Source organism: Carcharhinus amblyrhynchos, chromosome 19, assembly GCF_965287045.1.
Source record: "Carcharhinus amblyrhynchos chromosome 19, sCarAmb.v2.hapA, whole genome shotgun sequence".
Taxonomy (NCBI): Eukaryota; Metazoa; Chordata; class Chondrichthyes; order Carcharhiniformes; family Carcharhinidae; genus Carcharhinus; species Carcharhinus amblyrhynchos.
In genome coordinates, this window is record NC_137342.1 from 46,785,205 (window position 1) to 46,812,023 (window position 26,819).

General features: G+C 42.1%; 1 protein-coding gene across 4 annotated transcripts in view; it reads left to right on the forward strand.

The window, feature by feature from the left end:
* sfmbt2 (Scm like with four mbt domains 2) overlaps window positions 1-26,819 on the forward strand; it is a 192,442-nt gene that overhangs the window by 22,625 nt on the left and 142,998 nt on the right. For all 4 annotated transcript variants that reach the window (XM_080207712.1, XM_080207714.1, XM_080207715.1 and 1 more), the window contains exon 4: window positions 3,040-3,280. In XM_080207712.1, the coding sequence (XP_080063838.1) occupies window positions 3,040-3,280 (241 nt within the window). The remainder of the gene's footprint in view (window positions 1-3,039; window positions 3,281-26,819) is intronic.

Sequence of the window (26,819 nt, forward strand, 5' to 3'; positions counted from 1 at the left end):
TAGACATCATTTGGAAAAGTTGTTGATTATCCAGCTGATCTATGCCCCTCATTATTTTATAAATCTTTATAAGATCACCCCTCAGCCTCCTAATCTCCAGGGAAAAAAGTCCCAGTTTGTCCAGTCTCTCCTTCTAACTCAAAGCATCCAAGTAAATCTTCTCTGCGCACTTTCCAGTTTAATAATATCCTTTCTATAATAGGACGACCAGAACTGTACACAGTACACTCGCCAAGCTTTCTTCGATAACCCCTCCCAATTTCGTACCATACCACATCATAACATCCTGATTTGGGATTATATCACTGACCCTCGTTTTTATTGGGTCAAAGTCCTGGAACTTGCTTCCTAACAGCAGTGTGGGTGTACCTGCATCAAATAGACTGCAGTGGTTCAAGAAGGCAGCTTGCCACCATCATTGTATTAAGTGCACTTGGGATTGGGTAATAAATAATGACCTTGCCAGCAATAATCACATTTCATTAAAGAATAAAAACGAAGTAGCAAAGGTTCAACTTTACTCTTTCCAGAGTTGTTTTGTAAGTTGATTTTAAAAATATTTGGTCTGTTTCATGATCAAACGTACCTTCACATTTTCTGAAACTACAGATTTTCTGTTATGCACACCTAACATAATACTTCTTTAAAAACAGTTTGAAAGTCTACTGGAACTACACCATGTCATCAACTCTGATTTGATTTATTATTGTCACATGTATTAGTATATAGTGAAAAGTATTGTTTCTTGAACACCATACAGACAAAGCATACCGTACATAGAGAAGGAAAGGAGAGGGTGCAGAATGTAGTGTTACAGTCATAGCTAGGATGCAGAGAAAGATCAACTTAGTGCAAGGTAGGTTCATTCAAAAGTCTGATGGCAGCAGAGAAAAAGCTGTTCTTGAGGCGGTTGGTGCGTGATCTCAGACTTTGTATCTTTTTCCTGACAGAAGAAGGTGGAAGAGAATATGTCCAAGTGTGTGGGGTCCTTAATTATGCTAGCTGTTTTTCCAAGGCAGCGGGAAGTATAGACAGAGTCAATGGACAGGAGGCTGGTTTGCATGATAGACTGGGCTACATTCACGACCCCTCATAGTTTCTTGTGGTCTTGGGCAGAGCAGGAGCCGTACCAAGCTGAGATGCAACCAGAAAGAATGCTTTCTATGGTGCATTTGTAAAAGTTGGTAAGAGTCATAGCTGACATACCAAATTTCCTTAGTCTTCTGAGAAAGTATAAACTGAAAGTTGATGGGCTTGTTGATCCTGCCAGGTTTAGTCAGGACCCAATGAGCACAGAGTAGAGTAATGCAATCCCAAAAAATGTCACCGCATTAAGCGTGCACAACAATTTATATATAAAGTTGATTGTCAACATAATTTGGATTAAAGCCCGTTGTTAAGTCTTTAATGCTGATTCTCCCTTTGCTTAGTCTTTAAAGGCTACTCAAAATACTTGACCAACCCTCTTGAATCCTTGGAAGAGAGAACAATGGGCAAACACTTGTGACATTATAGATGAGATTATCATAAAGCCTTTGATAAGGCACCACATAGTAAACTCATGATTATGGACAAAATATGTAGAGCCAGGGGACAAATAGTGGAATAGATAGCAACTGGCTACAAAACATAAAACAGACAATAGGGTTAAAGATAGCCACAAAGATAGTTGCAAAAGGCATGAAATAGTGTCCCATAAAGATTGATGAAAAGGGTATTGTTCATGACCCTAGAGATAAATGATTTGGACTCATGAATCAGAAGTTCAGTCTCAATATTTGCAGACAGCAAATTAAGTGATGCCGCTAATGTCGAGGTGGACAGTGACAAAATACAGGAGGACAATAAACTTGTAGAATTGACATGTTTGGCAAGTTAATCTCAACATTGTGAGGTGGTATAATTTAGCAGGAAGCAGAATAAGGATGCCACATCCCTCTTGGGAAATGAACACCTGGAGCAGATGGAAGTGGGACGCAGATATTACAGAAATCACTAGAACAATGCAGGTCCATAAAGCATCCAAAGCAGTGGGGCTTATTGCTGGAGGGATAAAATTAAAAAACAGAGAAGCCATGTTAAACGTATACAAAGCCCTAGTTTTTTTTTGGTTTGATTTATTATTGTCACATGTATTAGTATACAGTGAAAAATATTGCTTCTTGTATGCAATCCAGAGAAAGTTTACCGTTCATAGAGAAGGAAGGGAGAGTGTGCAGAATGTAGTGTTACAGTCATAACTAGAGTGTAGAGAAAGACCAACCTAGTGGGAGGTAGGTCCATTCAAAAGTCTGATGGCAGCAGGGAAGAAGCTGTTCTTGAGTTAGTTGGTACGTAACCTCAGAACTTTGTATCTTTCTCCCGATGGAAGAGTGTGTCCCAAGTGTGTGGGGTCCTTAATTATGCTGGCATAATTAGATCACATTTAAAAATGAGCAGTGTGAGCAGTTCTGGTCTCCATACTGTAAAAAGAATATAGACGCATTTCAGAAAGTTTTAAAAAAGACTACCAAAGGATACCACGATTTGAAAGTTAAACCTATTGGGAAAAATCACACAGGTCAGAGCTCTTTTCTTTCAAAGAGAAGGCCGAGGTGTGAATTGATAGAAGTTTAAGTTTAGGAAAAGTTTCATACGATTAACTTGATGAAGGTGCCTCTGCTTGAGGGACAGACAAGAACTAGAGACCTTAAATGTATGGTGGTCTATAATAAGTCCAGTAAGAAGCTCTGGAGAAGCTTTCTTATCTACAGTGATTAGAATGTACAACTAAGTATTGCAGGGAGTGATTGAGGTAACTAACATTGATGAGTTTAAAGGGCAAACATGCTTGAGAAGGGACTAAAATGATGTATTGATGGGGAGCAGATGATGAAGATGGGAGGAGGTTTGGGTGGTGTATGAATACTGGCATTGGAACTTTCTCAATTCCGTCAATACTATTAATTGGGGTGATTTTACTCTGAGCCATTGTCGCCCTAAGTATAACTAGTTAACTTACCAAGTAAGTTATTCTCCTTTCGTTTCTTTTGTACACAGGTTGAAATCAGTCTCCAGAGTAGCTTCCAGCCAGGAATGAAATTGGAAGTCGCGAATAAAAATAACCCTGACACCTATTGGGTAGCCACAATCATCACCACATGTGGACAGCTGTTACTCCTGCGTTACAGTGGATATGGAGATGATCGCAGGGCAGATTTTTGGTGTGATGTCATGACTGCCGATTTGCACCCTGTTGGATGGTGTTCACAAAACAAAAAGGGACTGAGACCTCCTGAAGGTAGGATTCATGGATTATCCTTAATAATAGCGCAAAACAGGTGACCAAGTTCTTGGACATGTTATTAGGGAAAGTGTAAGAATAAAATTAATATCTAAGCAGTCAAATAAACTCATGTTTCGCACAATGCTGGCAAGGGGTGACTCATGCCCCACCTCCTCCTACCAACCAAACTGGGCTCAGTTGGGCTCCCACACCCAGATCCTGCCCGCTGTTTTGAAATCTCCCGAGTCAGCCTGACTGCGTGAAAATCCGGCCACCAGAGTTAGCGTTGATGCCCATTCTTCAGGACTGGAAAACGTTGCCGATGTAGGGAGGAGAATAAAAGTGAAGGTTTGTGTTATGTTGGGAGTGCGGGAGAGGTTAAATGACAAAGTGGGTGATGTTGGAAGACAAAAGGAGATGGTGACGGAACAAGTATTGAAACAAAAGATGGGTCTGTGGGAAAGTGTGCTACTGTACACTTAACAATTTTGATACCTAGGCCTAGATTTTCACCACAAATGCAAGCCTCTCCATCTTGGTGAGATGCCATCTTAGTAACTATCTGGGCAAGGTAGTTACTATCATTCATCCTCATCTGAAATCTGTCCATTTGAGACTACTACGTAGAACATTCTTTTACACTTGTGCACTTGGTGAAAAGTAATGATGAATGTCTTTCAAAATTGTATTGATCTTATTCCACGAAAGTAATATCTTTTTTTTTAGAAGATAATTTGTTTTTGGGCATTGAACACACATTTGAAGTACGGTATTATATTGTGGTCTTTAACCTACAAGGTCACCATACACTCTACAGACGCACAACTTACAGTAACAGAATTGATGCCGGTAGTGAAATAAAACAGTCTGGGTATTGTAGTGAGCTACTCTCCAAATGTCCGTAAAGCTGCGGCTACAGCAGGCATGAGGATGTATTCACCTGACGATTTGCTGCAAAATAAAGCATTCCGTTTTGTCTTTGGACTAGACCTTGGCTTGGTCTGTGTTCGAACACCATGATCGCCTTTGGATCCCTCACGGTGGGGAATTGTGAGGTTCTGAGGAGATTAATTACCAGTTTTGCTATCCAGATGAGCTCGAAGAGCTGGGTGTGCGTATGTTGGAGAAGTTTGGATTTGTAGCACAGTTTTAGACATGGGTGTGAACAGCATCATGTTTGACAGCAACAGCAGGGCAGCATCTTGCTGTTATTCTCCCTTATGTTTCCATAGGGTTCCTTCTGATTGACCATGTTGCCCTATCCAATTCCTCGCAAACTGACTCAGTCTCCATTGTGAGCCTCTGCTAATTGTGATCATTGTAGGGCTTCAAGGAGGGTCCATTATTTTTTAGATGCAGGAACATAAATAGGTTTTAAAAGCTTTATGGTTTACTAAGAAGCTGAATACTCAATGCCAGTGTAGGTGGTGATATATAGGGTTTTTTTAAAAGTCATTTTCATTTGTTTAAAATAAGATTACAGAAGTCCAGGTAACCTGCAATGGGCTTGACATATTAATAACCTTCAGGTTACTATTTTTGAATATATCTCCAAAAAAATTAATCTAGAAAATTGCAGTCTAGAATACTGCCAGTTTGCACTTGTTCATGGATAGTTTTAAACTCCGTCACATTCAAATGAGTGGAAACTTGAGTTTAAAAATAACTTAAAATGAGGGCCCTTTGAGCCAGATTACCAATTTTCATGATCAAAGGGAAATGCTTGGTCTTTTCTTTCATCCCCACTACAAATTTTGGACCTCTGCCATTGATTCTGTCTTGCTCCCAGTCTCACTCTCAAATTGAACCAGACTTTTCATACATGCCATCTTTATGACCTGACTTCAAGCTTTCAGTCCTACACCTTATCAATGGGAGGCAGCACGGTAGTGCAGTGTTTAGCACTGCTGCCTCACAGCACCAGGAATCCAGGTTCGATTCCTGGCTTGGGTCACTGTCGGTGTGGAGTTTGCATGTTCTCCCCGTGTCTGCGTGGGTTTCCTCCGGGCGCTCTGGTTTCCTCCCACGGTCCAAAGGTGACCATGCTAAATTCTCCCTCGGTGAAATGAACAGGTGCCAAAGTGTGGTGACTAGGGGCTTTTCACATAACTTCATTGCAGTGTTAATGTAAGCCAATTGTGACACTAAACTTTTAAAAACTTAAAAACTTTAAACTTATCCAGTTGCTTACTTGACTGCTGCAATATTGACTGTGTCTGTCCTTAATTTAACTCTTCCAATGCTAAAACTCGCACACATGCTCATTGAGACTCAACTACTTTCAAGCATTGCTTGTGGCGCTACCATTCTGCACTCTCCACCCATGACGGACTGCTTGGAGGGCCGAAGGGCCTGTTCCTGTGCTGTACTATTCTTTGTTCTTGACGCAGTGGCTCAGTGGAGTAGTGAGAATGTGTTGATGGAGGCCAGGGACTGTGATGTCTGTGAACTGCCACGATTGGCTTGCAGAGTGCCGTTTTTTGTTCTAAATTGAGATGCTCCCTCAGAAGTACCAAAAAAAATTGCACCCTCCATAAACTCTAGTTTTTCCAAAGCTTGCTGTGTGTCCTACATAAATTCCTTCTTGTTCATCATCCCAACACTCATACCCTGGTCCTCCCTTCCAGAAACATTAATCTTCTGCTCATCCATGGCTTTGTCTGAATCAATCTCTATAACCTCCCCAGCCTTATCTCTCTCCTTCCTGAATGCTCCATTCCCCTGGTTGTACGCAAGCTTCCACCACTTTTTATGTCCACTTTGTTGGCAGAGCAATTATTGATGGAAAAATTGCAGAACTGCTCTCTTTTTCTCTCCTCATAGATGCTGCCATATCTTCTGAGTATTTTTACCACTTTTTAATTTAGATTTCTAATGCCCATTGTACTTTGCTCGGGGATCGCTGACATGGCCTTTATCAACTTCTCCTTAGAACTACCTTTCTAAGCTTTTGTGCCTTTCTTGCTAATTTCTAATAAACTTCAGAGCCAATATTGCCAGTGGGAGCGAAAACAGAAAATGCTGGAAAATCTAAGCAGGTCCGACAGCATCTGTGGGGAGAGAATGGAGCCAAAGTTTTTGAGTCCAGTTGACCTTTCTTCAGAACTGACAAAGGGTTGTCCAGGCTCGAACCATTGGTTGCATTCTCTCCCCACAGTTGCTGTCAGACCTGCTGTGATTTTCCAGCATTTTATGTTTTTGTTTCAGATTCCAGCATCTGTGGTATTTTGCTTTTATCTTATTGCCAGAGGGAAACTACAGGATCCATCAGGTAGAGATGGGATTATAACCACAAGGCTTCATTGCTACGTGGTCCGTATAGTTTTCGCCTATAAGTGGCGTGCATTTAGGTAAGAGGATGGGGATGGCCTTGCAGAAAGCAAGGAGGGTTGCTGATACTTTTACTGTATACTGAAAATCCGAGCTGTTTAGTGTGCTTGACCTCTGACCTGATATAGCCTGTTGGGAAATCAGCAGAGACTACTCTGCTTAGGCCTGGGTTAAAATTACTGTTGTGATCATTTGTATCAGTGTATTTGGGAATGGACGCTGCTGGCTTTGGGTGAGCAGCTTAACTCAGGGAGCTATTTTTGAGGGAATACTTTGAATTTATTACATTTGTCTGTAGTTGCTTTTAAATATTGGTGTAAATAACCTAAAATATGCACTTTTAACAATGAAAGATATCTTTATGAAATTGGCCTCTATAGCTTGGAAGATTAAGGTGGTGATACCCAAATGAAGCTTCTTGGCTTAATAAATGCTCTTACAACTCGGGCAAATGATGCTGAACTTGGCATATTTTATACAAAGTTTTATATTAAAAATGGCATTGTGTGGACTTTACTTTTGTGGAACATATTTAAGTGCAGTGATACCAGGGCACACTTTCACGTGTGTATGTACCGATCCTATGTCCAGTTTATCCATCCTGTGCGAGATTAGTACATTTGTGTAAAACAAACATAGAAATTCTTGGAAACCCGCTGGCATTAAACCCTGTTTTGATTCTTCCATTGGTGGGTCACTCTTCAGCTGGCAGGCGGGGCAACCCTCATTGACATCTCGAGTGCTTAATAAGTCATAAGAAATAGGAGCAGGAGTAGGCCAACTAGCCCTTCGAGCCTGCCCCGCCATTCAGTAAGATCATGGCTGATCTGTCGTGGCTCAGTTCCACATTCCCGCCCTCTCCCCATAACCCTTAATCCCCTCGCTTATCAAAAACCCATCAACCCGCTTCTTAAAAATATTTAGCGAGGCAGCCTCCGCCACTTCAACTGGCAGAGAATTCCAGAGATTCACCACCCTTTGAGTGAAGAAGTTCCTCCTCAACTCCGTTCTAAACCGCCCCCCCTTTATCTTGAGGCCAGCTGCCCACTACAATCCCATCAGACCTTCCAATCGTACATCACATTAGTGGGTAATTACATTGAATCCGATTGATAAAGACTGATGTGCACAAGTTGGCCCTCAGTTTGCCAGAGACTTCAAGGTCAGGTCATTGAATGCCTTTAAGACAGAGATAGATAGGTTCTTGATTAATAAGGGGATCAGGGTTATGGGGAAAAGACAGGAGAATGGAGATAAGAAAAAAAACAGCCATAATCGATGGGCCGAGTGGCCTAATTCTGCTGCTATGTCTTATGGTCTAGAGCTTTTAGGTGTCCAGATCACCAACAAACTGTCCTGGTCCCCCCATGCTGACACAAAAGTTAAGAAAGCCCATCAACGCCTCTACTTTCTCAGAAGACTGAGGAAATTTGGCATGTCCACAATGATTCTAACCTACTTTTATAGATGCAGCTTAGAAAACTGTTGTAGAAAGGTTGTATCACAGCTTGGTATGACTCCTGCTCTGCCCAAGGCTGCAATGTGCAATGCTTATCTGCTGTAATGCTTTGCTGCTCTTGATGTGCTGTTAGCCTTTTACCGCAGGCTTCTGGACATGTCGGGGGGTCTGATGAAGACAGGTGGGCTTTGGAGAGAATGATACGAGTGTGTTGGACCTGTCTTTAAAAAATGGCTTTGGGACCTTCAGACCCTTGAGCTGAGGCGAGCAGATGTATCAGGTGCCAGCTCAGCAGGAAAGTCTAAGCGCAAGATAAAAGTGGGGAAAGCTCAGTGGATATGTGCGAGGGAAGTTTTTTTACACAGAGAGTGGTGGGGGCCCAGAATGCAGACACATTAGCCACATTTAAGACTTATCTGGATAGAGACATGAACAGATTGGGGGGAGAAAAGGAATATAAGCGGCCAGTCTACATAGGATGACGTGATTGGCGCAGACATGGAGGGACAAAGGGCCTGTTCCCGTGCAGTACTGTTCTTTGTTCTTTGGAACTCAACTGTGTGTGATTAATAAGATTCCGAGTTCTGAATCCGGCGTGGGATCTTGCCATTCCGGCCAGTGGAATAGGTGTTGGTGGAACTCTGGCCACTGAATCTCAAAATGGGAGAGTTCTCCCCATGGTTTTGTTTTCAATGCTTTGTGCAAGGTGCTTAATATTGTAATTTACCAAAGGTTCAGTAAAATTGTAGTCCCATAAGTTTTCTAAAATGTGCTATTTAGAAAACACAGAAGAAAGTTGAGTTTCAGTGAGTAACTGGTAGATTTTGACAGGGAATTTCACAATAACTTAATTGCAGTGTTAATGTCAGCCTTACTTGACTAATAAAAGAAAGTTGATTCATTTTGACAGATTTCCCCTCTGTGCTCATTGGTTTTACATTAAAATGTTTTGATTTGATTTATTATTGTCACATGTTAGTATATAGTGAAAAGTATTGTTTTTGGCGCGCTGTACGGACAAAGTATACCATTTATAGGGAAGGAAAAGAGAGAGTGCAGAATGTAGTGTTACAGTCATAGCTAGGATGTAAAGAAAGATCAACTTAGTGTGAGGTAGGTCTTTCAAATGTCTGATGACAGCAGGGAAGAAGCTGTTTTTGAGTCTTATAGACAAGGGAATTAAGGGTTATGGGGAAAGAGCGGGAAAGTGGAACTGATCCACTTCAGATCAGCCATGATCTTATTGAATGGCGGGGCAGGCTCGAAGGGCTAGATGGCCTACTCCTGCTCCTATTTCTTATGTTCTTATGAGTCAGTTGGTACGTGACATCAGACCTTTGTATCTTTTTCTCGACGGAAGAAGGTGGAAGAGAGAATGTCTGGGGTGCGTGGGGTCCTTAATTATGCTGACTGCTTTGCCAAGGCAGCGGGAAGTGTAGACAGAGTCAGTGGATAGGAGGCTGGTTTGAGTGATGGAATGGGCTTCACTCACAACCCTTTTTGTTTTCTTGCGGTCTTGGGCAGAGCAGGAGCCATACCAAGCTGTGATACAAGTAGAAAGAAGGCTTTCAATGGTGCATTTGTAAAAGCAGGTTAGAGTCATATTTAATACACTACATGTCCTTAGTCTTCAGAGAAAGTAGAGCCTTTCTTAACTATTGTGTCGGCATGGGGGACCAAGACAGGTTGTTGGCGATCTGGACTCTCAAAAACTTGAAGCTCTTGACCATTTCTACTTCGTCTCCATTGATGTAAACAGGGGCATGTTCTCCACTATGCTCCCTGAAGTTGATGACTGACTATCTCCTTCATTTTGTTGACATTGAGGGAGAGATTATTGTCATTGCACCAGTTCACCAGATTCTCTATCTCATTCCTGTACTCTGTCTCATCTACATTTGAGATCTGACTCACTACAGTGTTATCTTCAGCAAACTTGACAAACAAGTTGGAGGGGAATTTGGCCACACAGTCATAGCAGTCACAGTCATAATATTTGCCTCTGTGTTTGCATGATATCTGTACATTTTTAGATCTGTGTGGTATTCGCACTTGTAAGCAAAATGTTTTGTTTTATTATCAGTCACAAGTAGGTTTACACTGTAATGAAATTATCTTGAAAGTCCCCTTGCCGCCATGTTCCAGCACCTGTTTGTGTACATCTGAGGGAGAATTTAGCATGGCCAATGCACCTAACCAACATGTCTTTTGGACTGTGGGAGGAAACCCCACACGGACACAGGGAGCACGTGCAGACTCTGCACAGACAGTGATCCAAGCCAGGAATTGAACCTGGATCCCTGGTGCTGTGAGGCAGCAGTGCTAACCACTGAGCCACCAAGCAATTCCTATGTATAGACATCTTCAAATGGGATGTTGTTACTGCTTGTGCTAAAAGTTGCTCAAAACAAGCATGAGCTTTTATAGATTTGATTTATTATTGTCACGTACTAGTGTATAATGGAAGTAATTGTTTCTTGCGTGCTATACAGACATGACATACCGTTCATAGAGAAGGAAAGGAGAGATTTCAGAATGTAGTGTTATAGTCAATAGCTAGGGTGTAGAGAAAGATCAACTTAGGTCCATTCCAAAGTCTAACGGCAGCAGGGAAGAAGCTGTTCTTCAGTAAATTGGTACATGACCTCAGACTTTTGTATCTTTTTCCTGACTGAAGGAGGTGGAAGAGAGTTTGTTTGGGGTGCATGGGGTCCTTAATTATGCTGACTGCTTTTGCCGAGGCAGCAGGAAGTGTAGACAGAGTCAATGGATGGGAGGCTGGTTTGCGTGATGGATTGGGCTACATTCCTGACTTTTTCTAATTCTTTGCAGTCTTGGGCAGAGCCATATTGAGCTGTGATACAACCAGAAAGAATGGTTACGTGTTGAATCTGAAAAAGTTGGTGAGAATCATAGCTGACATGCCAAATTACCGTAGTCTTCTGAGAAAGCAGAGGCATTGGTGGGCTTTCTTAACTATAGTGTTGGCATCGGGAGACCAGGACAGGTTGTTGTGATGTGGACACCAACAACTTGAAAGCTTGCAAAGCAGCCGGCATAATTGAGGACCCCACGCACTCTGGACATACACTCTTTCACTTTCTTCCTTCGGGAAAAAGATACAAAAATCTGAGGTCAGGTACCAACTGACTCAAGGATACCGTCTTCCCTGCTGCTGTCACACTTTTGAATGGGTTTACCTTTGCACTAAGTTGATCTTTCTCTACACCCTAGTTATGTTTGTAACACTGCATTCTGCACTGTCTTGTTTCCCTCCCTGTGAAGGTATGCTTTGTCTGTATAGTGCGCAAGAAACAATACTCTTCACTGTATGCTAATTCAACAATAAATCAAAGCAAATATCTGTACTACATTCTTAGACCTGTGTGGTGTTTGCAGATGTAAGAAGTATCTATAGATCTCTCCAAGTGGGATGTAGCTACTGCTTATGCCACAATTTCATCAAACAAGTATGAGCTTTTATAGGTCCACTTGTTGGGAGTACGACATCTTGAAATTGTAACTAGATTGTGTTGTGGTGTTACACGGCTGCTGAATGCCACAGAAATCTCAGGGATATAAGACCAGTTAGGCTCACGTAAGATTTCTTCGCCGATTTTTTTTTTGGGTGACCCTTTGGATTAAATGAACAACAGCCAATGAACTCCATTTCATTTTCTATGCTGTAAATATGTGGTAGTGTAAATAAGAAAATATTGTTGGATACACCTGTGAATAATTGCCACTGAACATCTGTGCATTGAGGTAAATATTACTATCAGGATCTTTCTAATTGGTGCAGCAAAGTAATTTAGAAATAATTGATTATTACGACAATAATGCTTAGGTTGTTTTGAAATGCAAACTTGCTTCTCAGAGTCATAGAGGTTTACAGCATGGAAGCAGGCCCTTCGGCCCAACTTGTCCACGCCACCCTTTTTTTAAGCTAATCCCAATTGCCCGCATTTGGCCCATATCCCTGTAGACCCATCGTACCCATATAACTGTCTAAATGCTTTTTAAAAGATAAAATTGTACCCACCTCTACTACTACCTTTGGCAGTTTGTTCCAGACACTCTCCACCCTCTGTGTGAAAAAATTGCCCCTCGGGACACTTTTGTATCTCTCCCCTCTCACCTTAAACCTACGCCCTCTAGTTTTAGACTCCCCTACCTTTGGGGAAAGATATTGACTATCTACCTTGCCTATGCCCCTCATTATTTTATAGACAATAAGGCATCGTATCCCATCTTGGGCTCAATCAAACAAGATCCAAGCTGACAGGATGAGGCATTGCACCCCCTGCCAGGCTTGATCTAACACTTCATCTTAGCCAAAAGGCAGATCATAGAATCCCTACAGTGCATTGGCCGTTAGGACCATCAAGTTTGCACCGATCACAATCCCACTCAGGCCCTATCCCCATGTATTTACCCTAGCCAGTCTCCCTGCCCTGACACTAAGGCGCAATTTAGCATGGCCAATCCACCTAACCTGCACATCTTTGGACTGTGGCAGGGAGAAAACCGAAGCCCCTGGAGAAAACCCACACAGACACAGGGAGAATGTGCAAACTACACACAGACAGTGACCCGAGGCCAGAATTGAACCCGGGTCCTTGACGCTGTGAGGCAGCAGGGCTAACCACTGTGCTGTCCCGGAGGGCTATAAAAAAGATTGCATCAGGTAAAGCATTGATTTAACCTCATTGGCTACCCTGATCCCTTACTCTACCCTAGCTGAGGCAAACCACGATGGCAGGTGCCACCACCACTGCCCCCCTCCAGGGCAATGGGCTAGTCTCACCCCCTGCCTGATCGTGGTTTCATCCCGTCAGGAGAATTCTGGCCATGTTTTCACATTAAAGTAACAACCGATTGGGAGAAAATGAGGTCAGGGTCAGGACACAAAACAGAGCATTGAATCGTAACCTTTGGGAGATTTTCATGTAAAATACATCGAGCTTAATTTCAGCCATAACCACAAGAAGCTAAATTGCTTCCAGCCTCATCACTAACATTGCTTCTCCAGTGACAAACTGAGTTCAAATTTAACAGCATGTTTGTCAATTTTAAAGACTTCAATCAATGGGTTACAAATGCGTGGCATATATAATGCTAACTCTCTTATCTCTGCTGTTTTAACATGATCCAATCATCAGAGAAATTCTTCTTCACTATTTTATTTTTGAACTTCACTATCTCACAATTCAATTGAATGTATTCTGAAATAATTTTCATGAAATTAAACATTTCACAGCACATTTTAACAATGTGCCAAGAACGTCTATTAATTTCTAATAGAATGACTTTATGGAAGGTTCAGTGTTCATTTCATTAGTTTAACTAGCATTAACTAGCATCCCCGGGACTTTAAGTGTATCCTGGGACTTTGTGGGAGGCTAGGGAGGAAATTGCGGGTCCCCTAGCAGAGATATTTGAATCGTCGATAGTCACGGGTGAGGTGCCTGAAGATTGGAGGGTGGCAAATGTGCCTTTGTATAATGAGGGCTGCAGGGAAAAGCCTGGGAACTACGGGCCAGTGAGCCTCATATCTGTGGTGGGTAAATTGTTGGAAAGTATTTTGAGAGACAGGATCTACAGGCATTTAGAGATGCAAGTACTGATTAGGGACAGTCAGCATGGATCTGGTTTGCCCCTTATGTGGGGATAGTAATATTTAAGACTTAATTCGAATCGGCATTTTTGATCAGAAATAAAGTGCCGTAAGGTGCCAATAAAAAGAATTCTAAATGTTTATAATTCCATAGTAATGTCGCCTTAAAGAAGCCAAAAATCCTATTTTTGGTGCACAATATATAAACTTTACTGACTCTTTCATAGTCATTGTATTAAACCACATCTGTGAGGTGTTAATGGGTGCAGGCTTCAGAGATTGTCAGCTGACATTCAGCGCACATCCACACTATTGTGTCCAGGAAAATAATCTGGACTATGATGTACTGTAGATTTTCCTTTCTTGTCTGCAATGTTGCACAGCACAGTACGATTTGTGCTTATTTGTAAGGCAGATATTGGCGGATTTTACAATCTTGCTCGGGCAAGACCGGAAATTTTTGATTTGTTTTATTGTCACGTGTTGGTTTACAGTGAAAAGTATTGTTTCTTGCGCACTATACAGACAAAACATACCGTTCATAGAGAAGGAAAGGAGAGAGTGCAGAATGTACTGTTACCCTCATAGGTAGGGTGTAAAGAAAGATCAGTTTAGTGCAAATTAGGTCCAATCAAAACTCTGATGGTAAAGTGAAGTTTATTTATTTGTCACAAGTAGGCTTACATTAACACTGCAATTAAGTTACTGTGAAAATCCCCTATTTGCCACAGCCTGGAGCCTGTTCAGGAAAATGCACCTAACCAGCATGTCTTTCAGAATTTGGGAGGAAAGCGGAGCACCCGGAGGAAACCCACACAGACAAGGAGAGAATGTGCAAACTCCACACAGACAGTGACCCAAGCTAGGAATCGAACCCAGGTCCCTGGCACTGTGAAGCAGCAGTGCTAACCACCGTGCTGCTGTACCATGGTAGCAGGGAAGAAGCTGTTCTCAAGTTGGTTGGTACGTGACCTCAGACTTTTTTTTATCTTTTTCCCAACGGAAGAAGGTGGACGAGCAAATGTCTGGGGTGTGTGGAGTCCTTAATTAACCTGCCTGAGGTCAATGAAGATTTCCATTGTCGGACTCTCTGCAGCATGAGACGCAGTAGAGTTCTGGTTATTGTGTGGTATGACTGAAACTTGCAAAAACATTGTAAGATTAACCTGGATCAGCAATAGCATGGTACTTCAATGGAACTTTCCCCACTCTTCTTTGTACCATTCTCAACGGGGCATACCAAATGGACGTATGGTTTCCTGTCATTGTTTAATTCCCACCAGTGTTTCAGATCAACATAAGTAGTTTTTCATTAGTAACTGTGCATTTTTAAGAAATATTTTCGTGGATTGTGGATGTCAACCTTGGTTGTCCATCTCTAACTTCCCTTGAAACCTGGCTTGCTAGGCCATTGCATGTGTGTTTCCCTTTCCTCTTGTTTCATTGTAGCCTGTTTTCCACCGTTTGTCAGTTTGTAGTGTTTATTTAAAATGTGCCGCTTGACTTGATGGTGACAGACATTCCTGAGGAATGTTGGGTTAATTTTTCATCGTCCCACACACAAGTGGGAGTGATAAAAATTAGAGATAAAGTATGGTGGATGCTGGGATAGTGAGTAAATTTAAGGAGGAGTTGAACAGATTTTTAATTGGTAATGGGTTGAAGGGTTATGGGGAGAAGGCAGGAAAATGGGGTTGAGCAAATCAGCCATGGCAGAGTGGACTCGAAGGGCCAAATGGCCTAATTCTGTTCCTTTTATTTTGTGAACTTTATGAGATCAGTAGCAATTTTGTGGAAAAAAGAAACACACTCCTCAATATCGTCATCTCAATTGTGTTGTTATGAGACGGACGTGTTGGTGGATATCTCATCTTTGAGCTATTCTCACACAACCTAAAGGAAGCACCTTGTCGCTGTCTAAAATGCTTTGGTTTCCAAATTCCGAGAAATCTCTCCCTGTGCTGTATAATATGAAGCCTTCTTGCTGAGCAGACATGATTATGGTGCACTGGAATCACATTAAAATTACCTGATAACATTCAGTGGTGCAAAAAGTATACAGTGTGCAGTTCAGTAGAATTGATTTTTTTTCCCTCACAATTGCAATTTTTGCTATTATTGGAGTGTATAAAGTGCAATTTTATGCATTTATTCAGCCTGTTGGAATTTGAAATATTATACTACAATTGTAACCTCTATTTGCATAGAGTACCTTGGAAATTAATATTTACTCGCTCAGCTCAGTGGCCTTGCCTGTTAACCATCCTGCGGAATTCACTTTGCAACTATTATTTCCTCTCTGCTTCACCACTGTATCACCTAAATAACTTGTCTTTTTAGTGTGTTATGTAAAATTGTCTTATGATTGCATTTAGCCGTGACTTGTTGCATATCACTTCTTCTGCAAAACGTCCTACAAATGCTACAGTTCTACCAAATTACAGTATCGAAGTTTAGGGACATCACATTGTGGTGTGATACAGCTTGATCAAGGGAATATTACTGTTAACCCTAACGACTGTTAAAGTTAGAGCAAGTCGAGAGAAATTGTACACCAGGACGTCTGAGTGCAGTGTAAGCTCTTTACTGATCCCGATGTTCTCTTGAAGTTTCTAATTTTTGCAGTTTGAGGTAGTCAAGTGGTGCAGAAAAGACAACATATTTGGTTGCAGCATACCTTTTACAAACAAAAATGTGCCCGTCTGTTGGAGTGGAAATTTAGCAGGTGTAGGTTGCAAGTCTGTAGCTTGGTGTAATTATCTAATCTGTTCATGAAGGAATATTGTAGATTTTTTGATAGTAACGTTTTTCTGACTTTTGGCACTTCAGTGCATATACGTTTGAAATTAAGATTTGATAACGTTAATCTTTGAAAACTTTGCGCCTGTGCATTTTTGTGAAATGTTAATGTGTATTTTCTATTTTTAAGCGTCTGTTTCTTCCTCCCTCTCCCTTAGTTCCTTGCACAGATTGGAGTGTATAAAGTGCAATTTTATGCATTTATTCAGACTGTTGGAATACGAAATATTACACTACAGCTGTAACCTCTATTTGCATAAAACACCTTGGAAATGAACATTTACTCGCTCAGCTCAGTGGTCTAACCTGTTCCTGTAGAACTCACTTTGCAACTATTATATCCTCCATGCTTCACTACTACACACAGATTGAATGGTAACTTGCCAAATGGCAGTAATTTACGTGTGAATCTTAAGAAATTTTTACAGGAGTTTGGTTCAAATCCAGGTCTGATCCTTTCCTCCCAAAGCCAGTATATGTCCATTGCAGCAAGGTTTAATGGAAAACAACAGGATTGGCAGTACTTTGCCTTTTGCCTGGTCCATGATATTGCTGTGGTAGAAATTGGCTAACTAAGCACAAGCTGAAGATTGGGGATCTGGATTGCCACTGCTATATGGCTACTCACTGAGCCATCGTCAGAACCTCTTGGAAACAATGTGGGTTATTGTTCTGAAATAGAACCAGAAAATATGCACTGTGGTTAGTACAGTAAGTCGTCTCCCAACATCAGCCTCACAGCGCCAGGGACCCGGGTTCGATTCCCAGCTTGGGTCACTGCCTGTGTGGAGTCTGCATGTTCTCCCTGTGCCTGCGTCGGTTTCCTCCAACAGCCCGAAAGACGTGATGGTTAGGTGCGTTGTCCAGACTAAATTCTCCCTCAGTGAACCCGAACAGGTGCTGGAGTGTGGCAACAAGGGTTATTTCACAGTAACTTCATTGCAGTGTTAATATAAGCCTTACTTGTGACTAACACACAAACTTTATTTGCAAAAGACTAGTTGCTACATTGGTAGTGCTAACGGTGGAAATTCCTGCTAATGTAGAGTGTAACATTTTGATATATAGTTTTTCTGCAGCCAGTTTACGTCACAGTAAGTTTGAATAAATAATTGTGGAAGTATTTGCATTAGTATGTTAACAAATACAATGCAAATGAGCGTAATTATGGGTCATTTTGTTTCTGTTTGGAGATAGAGGATGTGATTTGGGTGAGGTGGGGTGGAAGGTCGTGGGAGCTCTTGGAGGAATCAGAAGTTATAGGAAGCTGTGTTAAGATCGCAGGGTCGCTGTGGAGAGTCAGACCTGGTGGGGATTTGGGAGTAAATCAGATGATTGTAAAATATTGTAAAATTTGTGAAGAGATTAACTTGTTGGTCCTGGAAGGCCATATTTCTTGTGCATAAAATGGCTACCTTTAAATGGGATAGGACTTCTTTAGGTATTAGCCACAGGAGCCACTCTAAATTGGACTGTTAAACTTGTTAGCCACACTGCTTCATAGAATAGAATCCCTACAGTGCAGCCATTCGGCCCATTGAGTCTGCACCAACCACAATCCCACTCAGATTCTATCCCCCTAATGCCATATATTTAGAGTCAATTTTAGCATGGCCAATCAACCTGACCCACACATCTTTGGACTGTAGGAGGAAACCAGAGCACCCGGAGGAAGCCCACACAGTCACGGGGAGAGAGTTCACCCTGTCTATGAAGGGCATAGATAAGGTGAACAGTGGGAAGCTTTTTCCCAGGTCAGAGGTGACGATCACAAGGGGTCACAGGTTCAAGGTGAGGGGTGGGAGCGAGGTATAACTCAGATATCAGAGGGTGGTGGGGGCCTGGAATGCACTGCCAGGCAGGGTGGTGGAGGCGGACATGCTGGGATCGTTTAAGACTCATCAGGATAGTCATATGAACAGATTGGGAATGGAGGGATACAAACAAATGGTCTGGTTGGACCAATGAGCGGCGCAGGCTTGGAGGGCCGAAGGGCCTGTTTCCTGTGCTGGACTGTTCTTTATTCCAAACAGACAGTGACCCGAGGCTGGAATTGAACCCAGATCCCTGCGAGGCAGCAGTGCTAAGCACTGTTCCTTGGTATCATGTTGTGTAGAGGTTTTTAAAAAAGCCAAAATCTCCTGGTCAAGTACCTAGTGTTACACCTCCAATAGCTTGCAAGGGCCAGAAATTCCACCTTAAGTGTCTGAACTAAGTGTTTGATATAATCATCGAGGCATAGAGTTTTACAGCGCAGAAAGAGACCATTTGGCCCATTGTGTCTGCTCTTACTATCAAGCACTTACCTATTCTAATCCATTTTTCACTACTTGGTCCGTAGCCATGTCTAACCTAATCTATCCAGGGGATTAAAAATAAAGAATTAATTTGTCACTAATAGAGATGTAACATATTTGCAAATTCACAATGGTTTTGTAACCCAGATTTCTTGATTTTAGGACCACTAATTTTACTGGCATAAATTGCTTGTCCAAATTGGAACACTCCTGACTGCCTCACTTTGTGGGGTGGCTAATTAACCTGGGCTCTGGGTTATGTGGATGTTAGGTTGGTACCAAGGGCATTGCAAAGCTCAATTTTCAGATATTCGTGACATGTTAAAGTAGGGGAGGACCAAATAGTGGTATGCCAGGCAGGCCATTTAGCACAGGAGATGCTCTTTGTCCATACATTAGTCCCTAAACATTTGTATTTGAAAGCAAAATAGAACATAGTTCACTTTAGTTGATTCATGCAGTTGGAGGCTTCTATTGACAAAGGTGCTGGGATTACAGACCCAGTAGCACCACTGGGTTATATCGGATGCTTCCTTGGAAGCAACCAAATCTCGTTGCTGTGCTCGGGTGATCAAAAGGTAGCACATCCTGATTCGCCACACTTGCCAATACGCTACCAAGCATATCTGCAGATGACAATGGAGGGAACCATCATCTCAGGGTTAGCAGAGACAGTTGTTCCATCCGCAGCAGGAACTGAGTGCCATGGGGCTGACACAGCCCGCCAATGTCCCCCGTCAGCTATGACTTAAATTGCTTCCACTTTCTTGTTGGCAGGCAGTAGTGCTGACCTTATTTTAAAATCAGCTTCATTTTCCAATGTGTTTTACGGCACTCCTCTTCTGCCAACTTGTTACCGCAAACATGAAATCTGCCTTATGAATATTTGCATTAAGCTCTGTAATCTATTTATTTGGTAAGTACATTAATGGAGTATCGCTGTATAAGGGCACTCAAATCTGCACCATTTTTGAATTTTAATAATTCAGATTATAATGTCAAAGCAATTAACTGTAGAAATATAGCAAGCATTTGGCTATTTGCCTTTATGAAACACAGTTACACATGCATGAGTTTATGCATTTTAATATGAAGTTGGCTGGCTTAAAATTGTGATTAAAAAAAGAAACAGAAACATTCGTAAAATTATATTATTTAATTATGTTCGAATAATTTGCACACACGCACCAACCAGCAAATGACAAGTATGAGCAAATGTAGCATTGATTTGATTTATTATTGTCACGTGTATTAACATACAGTGAAAAGTATTGTTTCTTGTGCACTATACAGACAAAACATACCGTTCATAGAGAAGGAAACGAGAGAGTGCAGAATGTAGTGTTACAGTCATATCTAGGGTGTAGAGAAAGATCAACTTAATGTGCCCATTCAAAAGTCTGATGGCAGTAGGGAAGAAGCTGTTATTGAGTCGGTTGATATGTAACCTCGGACTTTTGTATCTTTTTCCCGAGGGAAGAACGTGGAAGAGAGAATGTCCCGGGGCGCGTGGGGTCCTTAATTATGCTGGCTGCTTTCCTGAGGCAGCGAGAAATGTTAGACAGTGTCGATGGATGGGAGGCTGGTTTGTGTGATGGTCTGGGCTTTGTTCACAACTTTGTAGTTTCATTGCTGCGGATTTACTATCCTTCTGTACTTCGACACATTTGCCTCTCCTTTCCAAAATCTGGAGTCAACATTTATACCTACCTGTATACATAAATACACACGTATGTGTTATCACCTGTCTGTGACAATACAAGCATCCTTTAGTTGCATTACAGAATATTCTTATTTCTTTATACGCTTCAGAAGTTTACAGATTCAAGACTGACTAAAAACTGTCAAATCCTACAGTTCTGTTTGCCCAAAACCTGCTATAGGGCACAGCGTAGGAAGCGCTGGATACGGAACAGGTAAATAAACCACACTGAAGCCGGGGACTGTATCTCGTGGGCATGAATAAATTACACTTCCAGCTTGAAGTGATTGATTCTCATAGTTTCACCATGAATCATCAAGACAGGAATTACATGACAGCACCAAGAGAATGTAGAGTTAAATTGGACGTTGCATGCCAAATAGTTACAGATCACAATCGTAGGATTTTTGATTTATTTACAGGATATACAGTCTTTTAAAACTTCCTAAATCACTTTTCTCTTATGAAAGCAACCGCCTACTCGTACAAGTAACCAATCTTTAACTAAGTTCTGTAGAATGGGTTACTCAATCACAGAAGGCACCAAAATGGAGCCTGTTCTACTTTTAAGGTGACGTCAAACAGGTACAGCGACAGCTAGAAGCCAGAGGGGAGTAATCAAGAGCTGCACTCCTGGTTAATTCCTCAAACCGATTGCCACCACCTTAGGTCAGAAGTAGTGAGGTACCTTCAGTCTCCCAGCTGAGAGAACCTAACTTCATACTCCAGAATATTTTCTAATCGCAACTTCCAGTGAAAAGCCCCAAGTCAAAGGATGTTTTGATGAAGAAAACATTTGACTCTGAGTCCTAAACAAATGGGGTTCTCATTGGAAAAACTGAAAATGCTGAACAAACGCAACCGGTTAGATTATCAACTGTGTAAAGAACATTCATTGCGAGAACATTGAGTGGAGGGATAAGGATCTTTTGCTGCAATTGTGTTGGGTGCTGGTGAGGCCACACCTGGAGTATTGTGTGCAGTTTTGGTGTCCTTTGTCTGAGGAAGGATGCCCTTGCTATAGAGGGGGTACAGCGAAGGTTTATCTGTCTTGATTCCTGTGATGGAAGGTCTGTCATATGAGGAGAGACGAAACCGGTTAGGGTTATATTCACTGGAGTTTAGAAGAGTGAGAGGGGATCTCATAGAAACTTAAAAAATTCTGACAGGGTTAGATAGGGTAGACTCAGTAAGAATGTTCCCAGTGGTGAGGGGAGTCCAGAACTAGGGATCATAGTTTGTGGGTAAGGGGTAAACCTTTTAGAACTGAGGTGAGGAGATATTTCTTCACCCAAAGAGTGGCGAATGTGTGAAATTCACTCACGCAGAAAGTAGTTGAGGCCAAAACCTTGTCTGATTTCAAGAAGAAATTAGATACGACTGTAGGGGTTGAAGGGATCAAGGGGTTTGGGGGGAAGGGAGGATCAGGATATTGAATTTGATGATCAAGAGCAGGCTCGGAGAGCTGAATGGCCTCTTTCTGCTTCTAGTTTCTATGAATAGTTAAAATTTGTCCTGCTGATAGTATAAATCCAAAATAGAAACAGGAAATGCTGGAAGCACTCAGACTGACAGCATCCATGAAGAAATAGTTCTGGATAACTTCTGTTAGGTGGAAGGTCATTGATCTGAAATGTTAACTCACTTTCTGTCCCCACATTTGGTGCCAGGTTAGTTTGTTTATTAGTGTCGCAAGTAGGCTTACATTAGCACCAATGAAGTTACTGGTGAAAATTTCCCGGTGACCACACTCCAAAGCCTGTTCGGGTACACTGAGGGAGAATTCGGCGTGAGTAATGCACCTAACCAGCACGCCTTTCGGACTGTGGGAGGAAACCAGAGCACCCGGAGGAAACCCACGCAGAAACGGGGAGAACATGCAGATTCTGCACAGATAGTGACCCAAGCCGGGAATTGCACTGGGCCCCTGGTGCTGTGAGGCAGCAGTGCTAATCACTGTGCTACTGTGCCGCCGATCTGCTGATTATTTCTAGAATTTTAATTTAATTTAATTTTGGGTGTAGGTCCTTTCATCCAGGCAGCGCGAACTTTCCAGTAAAAGATCAGCCAACCACTCCCCTTTGTTACAACGGGTGGACAGATTGCTGAGACTCTCCATGTTGTCTACAGACAAAGTACATTTTTTAATGAATTAAGATGTCTGTAGACAACTGAGTAGTGGGAAAGAGCAGAAGAAGGCCTGCAGCAGGACAACTGGATGCCTTTCATGAAGAAATTTCCAAAGTCAGGTGCAGAACAGATAACTCATTCAGCGACAGCCGGTGAGGTTTATTTATTGAGTGAAGGGAGGATTTGCTCTCCATCAGAGACACCATCCACTAGATCCCAGGACGATTGTGGATCTCTTACTACTTTTTGAAGATCGGCTAGAGGATGTGGACACGGAACGCTCAGCAGCAGACTGTGACTATCCACAAGAAGATCTTCTGGACCCCAGTTGGCTTTTTCCAGAAAGGTTTACGAGGATGGAGCCACTGAATGATCCATTGGAATATGATGTCTGAGAGATTGGTACACATCTGAACCTGCTGCCGAAACATGTGAAATGTTTTTGTTTTGAGGCATCAGCTCTGTGGAAAAGCAGAATTTGTGGCCGGAATTCTCCCATCCTGCCTGCCTCTGGAATTTTAGCGGGCGGGTTGTGGACACTGTGTGAAAGCCCAGTGACAGTCGGGTGTAAAATACCGGCTTTTAGACCAACGCAGCCAGAGAATTCTGTCTCGCATCTCCCACTGAACTCACCAATGAGATGCGGGACAGAATATCGCTGCCTGACTGTAGAAAGTTAGCTAGGAAGAGCAAAATGCTTGATTCCATCGAGAGTCACACTGTCAGAGAGTTATGGAGCCTTTTAGCTTGGGTGAAAGTAAACTGATGTCCACACTTAAATCCCCTCAGAAAATCTTCTTTCAATAAAGTTGTCTTCCAGCGCTGAAGCAGAGGTCATATCAACAGAGCTTCTACAATGGAATAGAGTCCTGCACGAGAATTTGGTCTAGATGTCATCTTGAAGATTCATTGTTGAAAACAGTGTTGTCTTATAGTCGCAGAGTCTTTCCAATAGCCTACAGCATTTCGGCCTCACACTGAAGACTAGAAGACATTGAGACCATAAGATGTATGAGCAGAGTTAGGCCCATCGAGTCCGCTCCACCATTCAGTCATCACCAATACGTTTCTGAACCCCATTCTCCTGCTTTTTCCCTGTAACCTTTGATCCCCTTACCAACAAGGCCGATCTATCCCTATCTTAAATGTACCCAATGACCTGACCTTCACAGCCTTCTCTGGCAATGAATTCCATAGATTCACCACCCTCTGGCTGAAGCAAGTGTGAAGATTTTCCTACAGGCTGTTGAAAGTGCAAGTAGTTTCCAGAAAGTTGGGAAATAATGTCACTTTTTCCCTACAATGTCTGCAGGCATTTTGTCTTTGTCATCTTGTCAACCATATCATATTGAATACAAAAGTAGGGAGGTTGAATATAAAAGTAGGGAGGTCTTGCTGTGGCTGTATAGGGCATTGGTGAGGCCGCAGCTGGAGTACTGTGTGCAGTTTTGGTCGCCGTACTTACGCAAGGATATTTTGGCCTTGGAGGGAGTGCAGAGGAGGTTTACTAGGCTGATACCGGAGTTGAGGGGGTTGAGCTATGAGGAGAGGCTGAATAAACTAGGCTTGTACTCGTTAGAGTTTAGAAGAATGAGGGGAGATCTCATTGAGACGTATAAGATGATGAATGGGATGGATAGGATAGAGGTGGAGAGACTCTTCCCGCTCAGAAAGGACAGTAGGACTAGAGGGCACAGCCTCAAGATAAAGGGGGTGCGGTAAAAAAAAAATCTGTTTGAATTTGACATTGTATTGGTTTTTTGTTCTCGATGTAACTGTGAATGATTGAGCTGTGCAATGCCTTGTTAGAGTTGAATAAACTTCATCACCCCAGGCTTCTCTCCAAGCATGAGAGGGAACAGAAGGTTCCTGGGCCAATGCTGGGCTATTGATAAGTTTGCAGATGATACAAAGGTAGAGGGACAGGTAGTATTGAAGAAGCAGAGGGACTGGGACAGGTTAGGAGAGTAGGCAAAGAAGTGGCAGATGGAATACGTTGTAGAAAAGTGTGAGGTTATGGACTTTGGAAGGAGGAATGGAGGCATAGACTATTTTCTAAAAGGGAAAATGCTTAGGAAATCAGAAGCACAAAGGGACTTGAGTCCTTGTTCAAGATTCTCTTAAGGTTAACATGCAGGTTCAGTGGGCAGTTAGGAAGGCAAATGCAATGTTAGCATTGATGTCGAGAGGGCTAGAATACAAGAGCAGGGATGTACTTCTGAGGCTGTGTAAGGCTCTGGTCAGACCCAATTTGGATTGTGAATTTTGGATCCCGTATCTAAGGGAGGATAAGCTGGCTTTGGAAAGGATCCAAAGGAGGCTCACAAGAATGACCCCTTGTCATATGAAGAACGGTTGAGGACTTTGGGTCTGTACATGGAGTTTAGAAAGATGAAGGGGGATCTTACTGAAACTTAAAAGGTACTGCGAGGCCTGGATAGAGTGGATGTGGAGAGGATGTTTCCACTAATAGGAAAAATTAGAACTAGAGGGCATAGCCTCAGGCTAAAGGAATGATCCTTTTAAACAGAGATGAGGAGGAATTTCTTCAGCTAGAGAGTGATGAATCTGTGGAACGCTTTGTCACGGAAGGCTGTGAAGGCCAGGTCATTGAGTGTCTTTAAGACAGAGATAGATAGGCCATTGATTAATAAGGGGATCGGGGTTATGAGGAAAAGGCAGAATAGGTTGAGAAAAGTATCAGTCATGATTGAATGGCGGAGCAGACCCGATGGGCCGCGTGGCCTAATTCTGCTGCTATGTTTTATGCTCTTGTGGCCTTATTTGCTTATGGTTCTAAAGGAGTGCAAGTGTCGATATTCTGACCCATTCTATCTTGGGTCAGTCTTTCTTTGAAAATGTCTCATGTTACTTACAGTTCAACTGTAGTGAAGATTACAGTCTAATTACTAGTGGCCCTGGAAAGCTGCTGCCTACTTTGCCAAAATATTGTTATTTAGCAAGATGAGCACACATGCATTCACCACATTCCCCCTGTCCCCCACAAAGAGTTAAGAAGACAATGGAGATTAAATCCTTTATAACAGTGACTTGGATAGAATCTGTAATAGTAAAGGAGGTTGCAGAAGTTCAAAAAAGTGATGTAAATTGTTTAAATAGTTTGGATATTTTATTAGAGGTTGACATTATACTTGGGCGGGGAGGAGGGGTTTATTAGTTAATTCTGGTAATGGGACAGTGATGTGTATTATGATGTAACAGTGACACCAACAGTCTCATGCTAGGGACTCTGTAGAGTGGATGGAACAGTCTATACTTGAGGCTTCAGAGTAAGTATATCATTTTAATAAAGTAGTTAGTTTTTGCCGTTTTCATAATTGTGACCAGACATTGAATTTTTGTCACCATCACCACCACCATACAAAAATTAAACCTTTAAATGGCAGTACAGCAATTAGCACTGCTGCCTCACATCGCTACAGGAATCCAGGTTCGATTCCTGGCTTGGGTCACTGTCTGTACGGAGTCTACACGTTCTCCCCGTGTCAGCTTGGGTTCCCTCCAGGTGCTCCAGTTTCCTCCCACAGTCTGAAAGTTAGGTGCATTGGCCATGCTAAATTCTTCTTCAAATGTTCCCAAACAGGTGCCGGAGTGTGGCAACTCAGGGATTTTCACAGTAACTTCATTGCAGTGTTAATGTAAGCCTACATGTGACAATAATAAATAAACAGTTTCTAATTGAGCACATCAAAAGCTGCTGTTTCCAAGCACTTAAAGGAACTGCCATCTGCAATAACAAGGTATAAAAGATACTTAAACTGGCAAGACCAGATGAAACACAAATAGCACAAATCAGGTGAATTATGTATGTTGTGTCAGGATAATTTATCATCAATACAAGCTGAAAAGACACTTTTTTTTGGAGAAGTGATTACTAAGCAAATTAATTTATGAAAAAAATACATTTCAAGCTATAAAAGGTAAGACACGGAATTAAGACACCCCCACCCCATCCCACACAAATGTTAATGCAAAAAGGCATAGAACGTTTTCAAATTGATTTTGGCAAAAGAAATTTCATTAAGCGAGATAGAAAGGAAAGAAGTGGGAGAAAGTAAGACTGAGCCAGGGCATGATGGCAACTGATGTCTACAGACTGCAAGAGAATACATTTTATTTTCCCCAAGGAAACAAATTATTTCCTAGAAAGAGAAGTAGGGGATCTTGCCAAGGTAAATTGTGACACACTATTAACATAA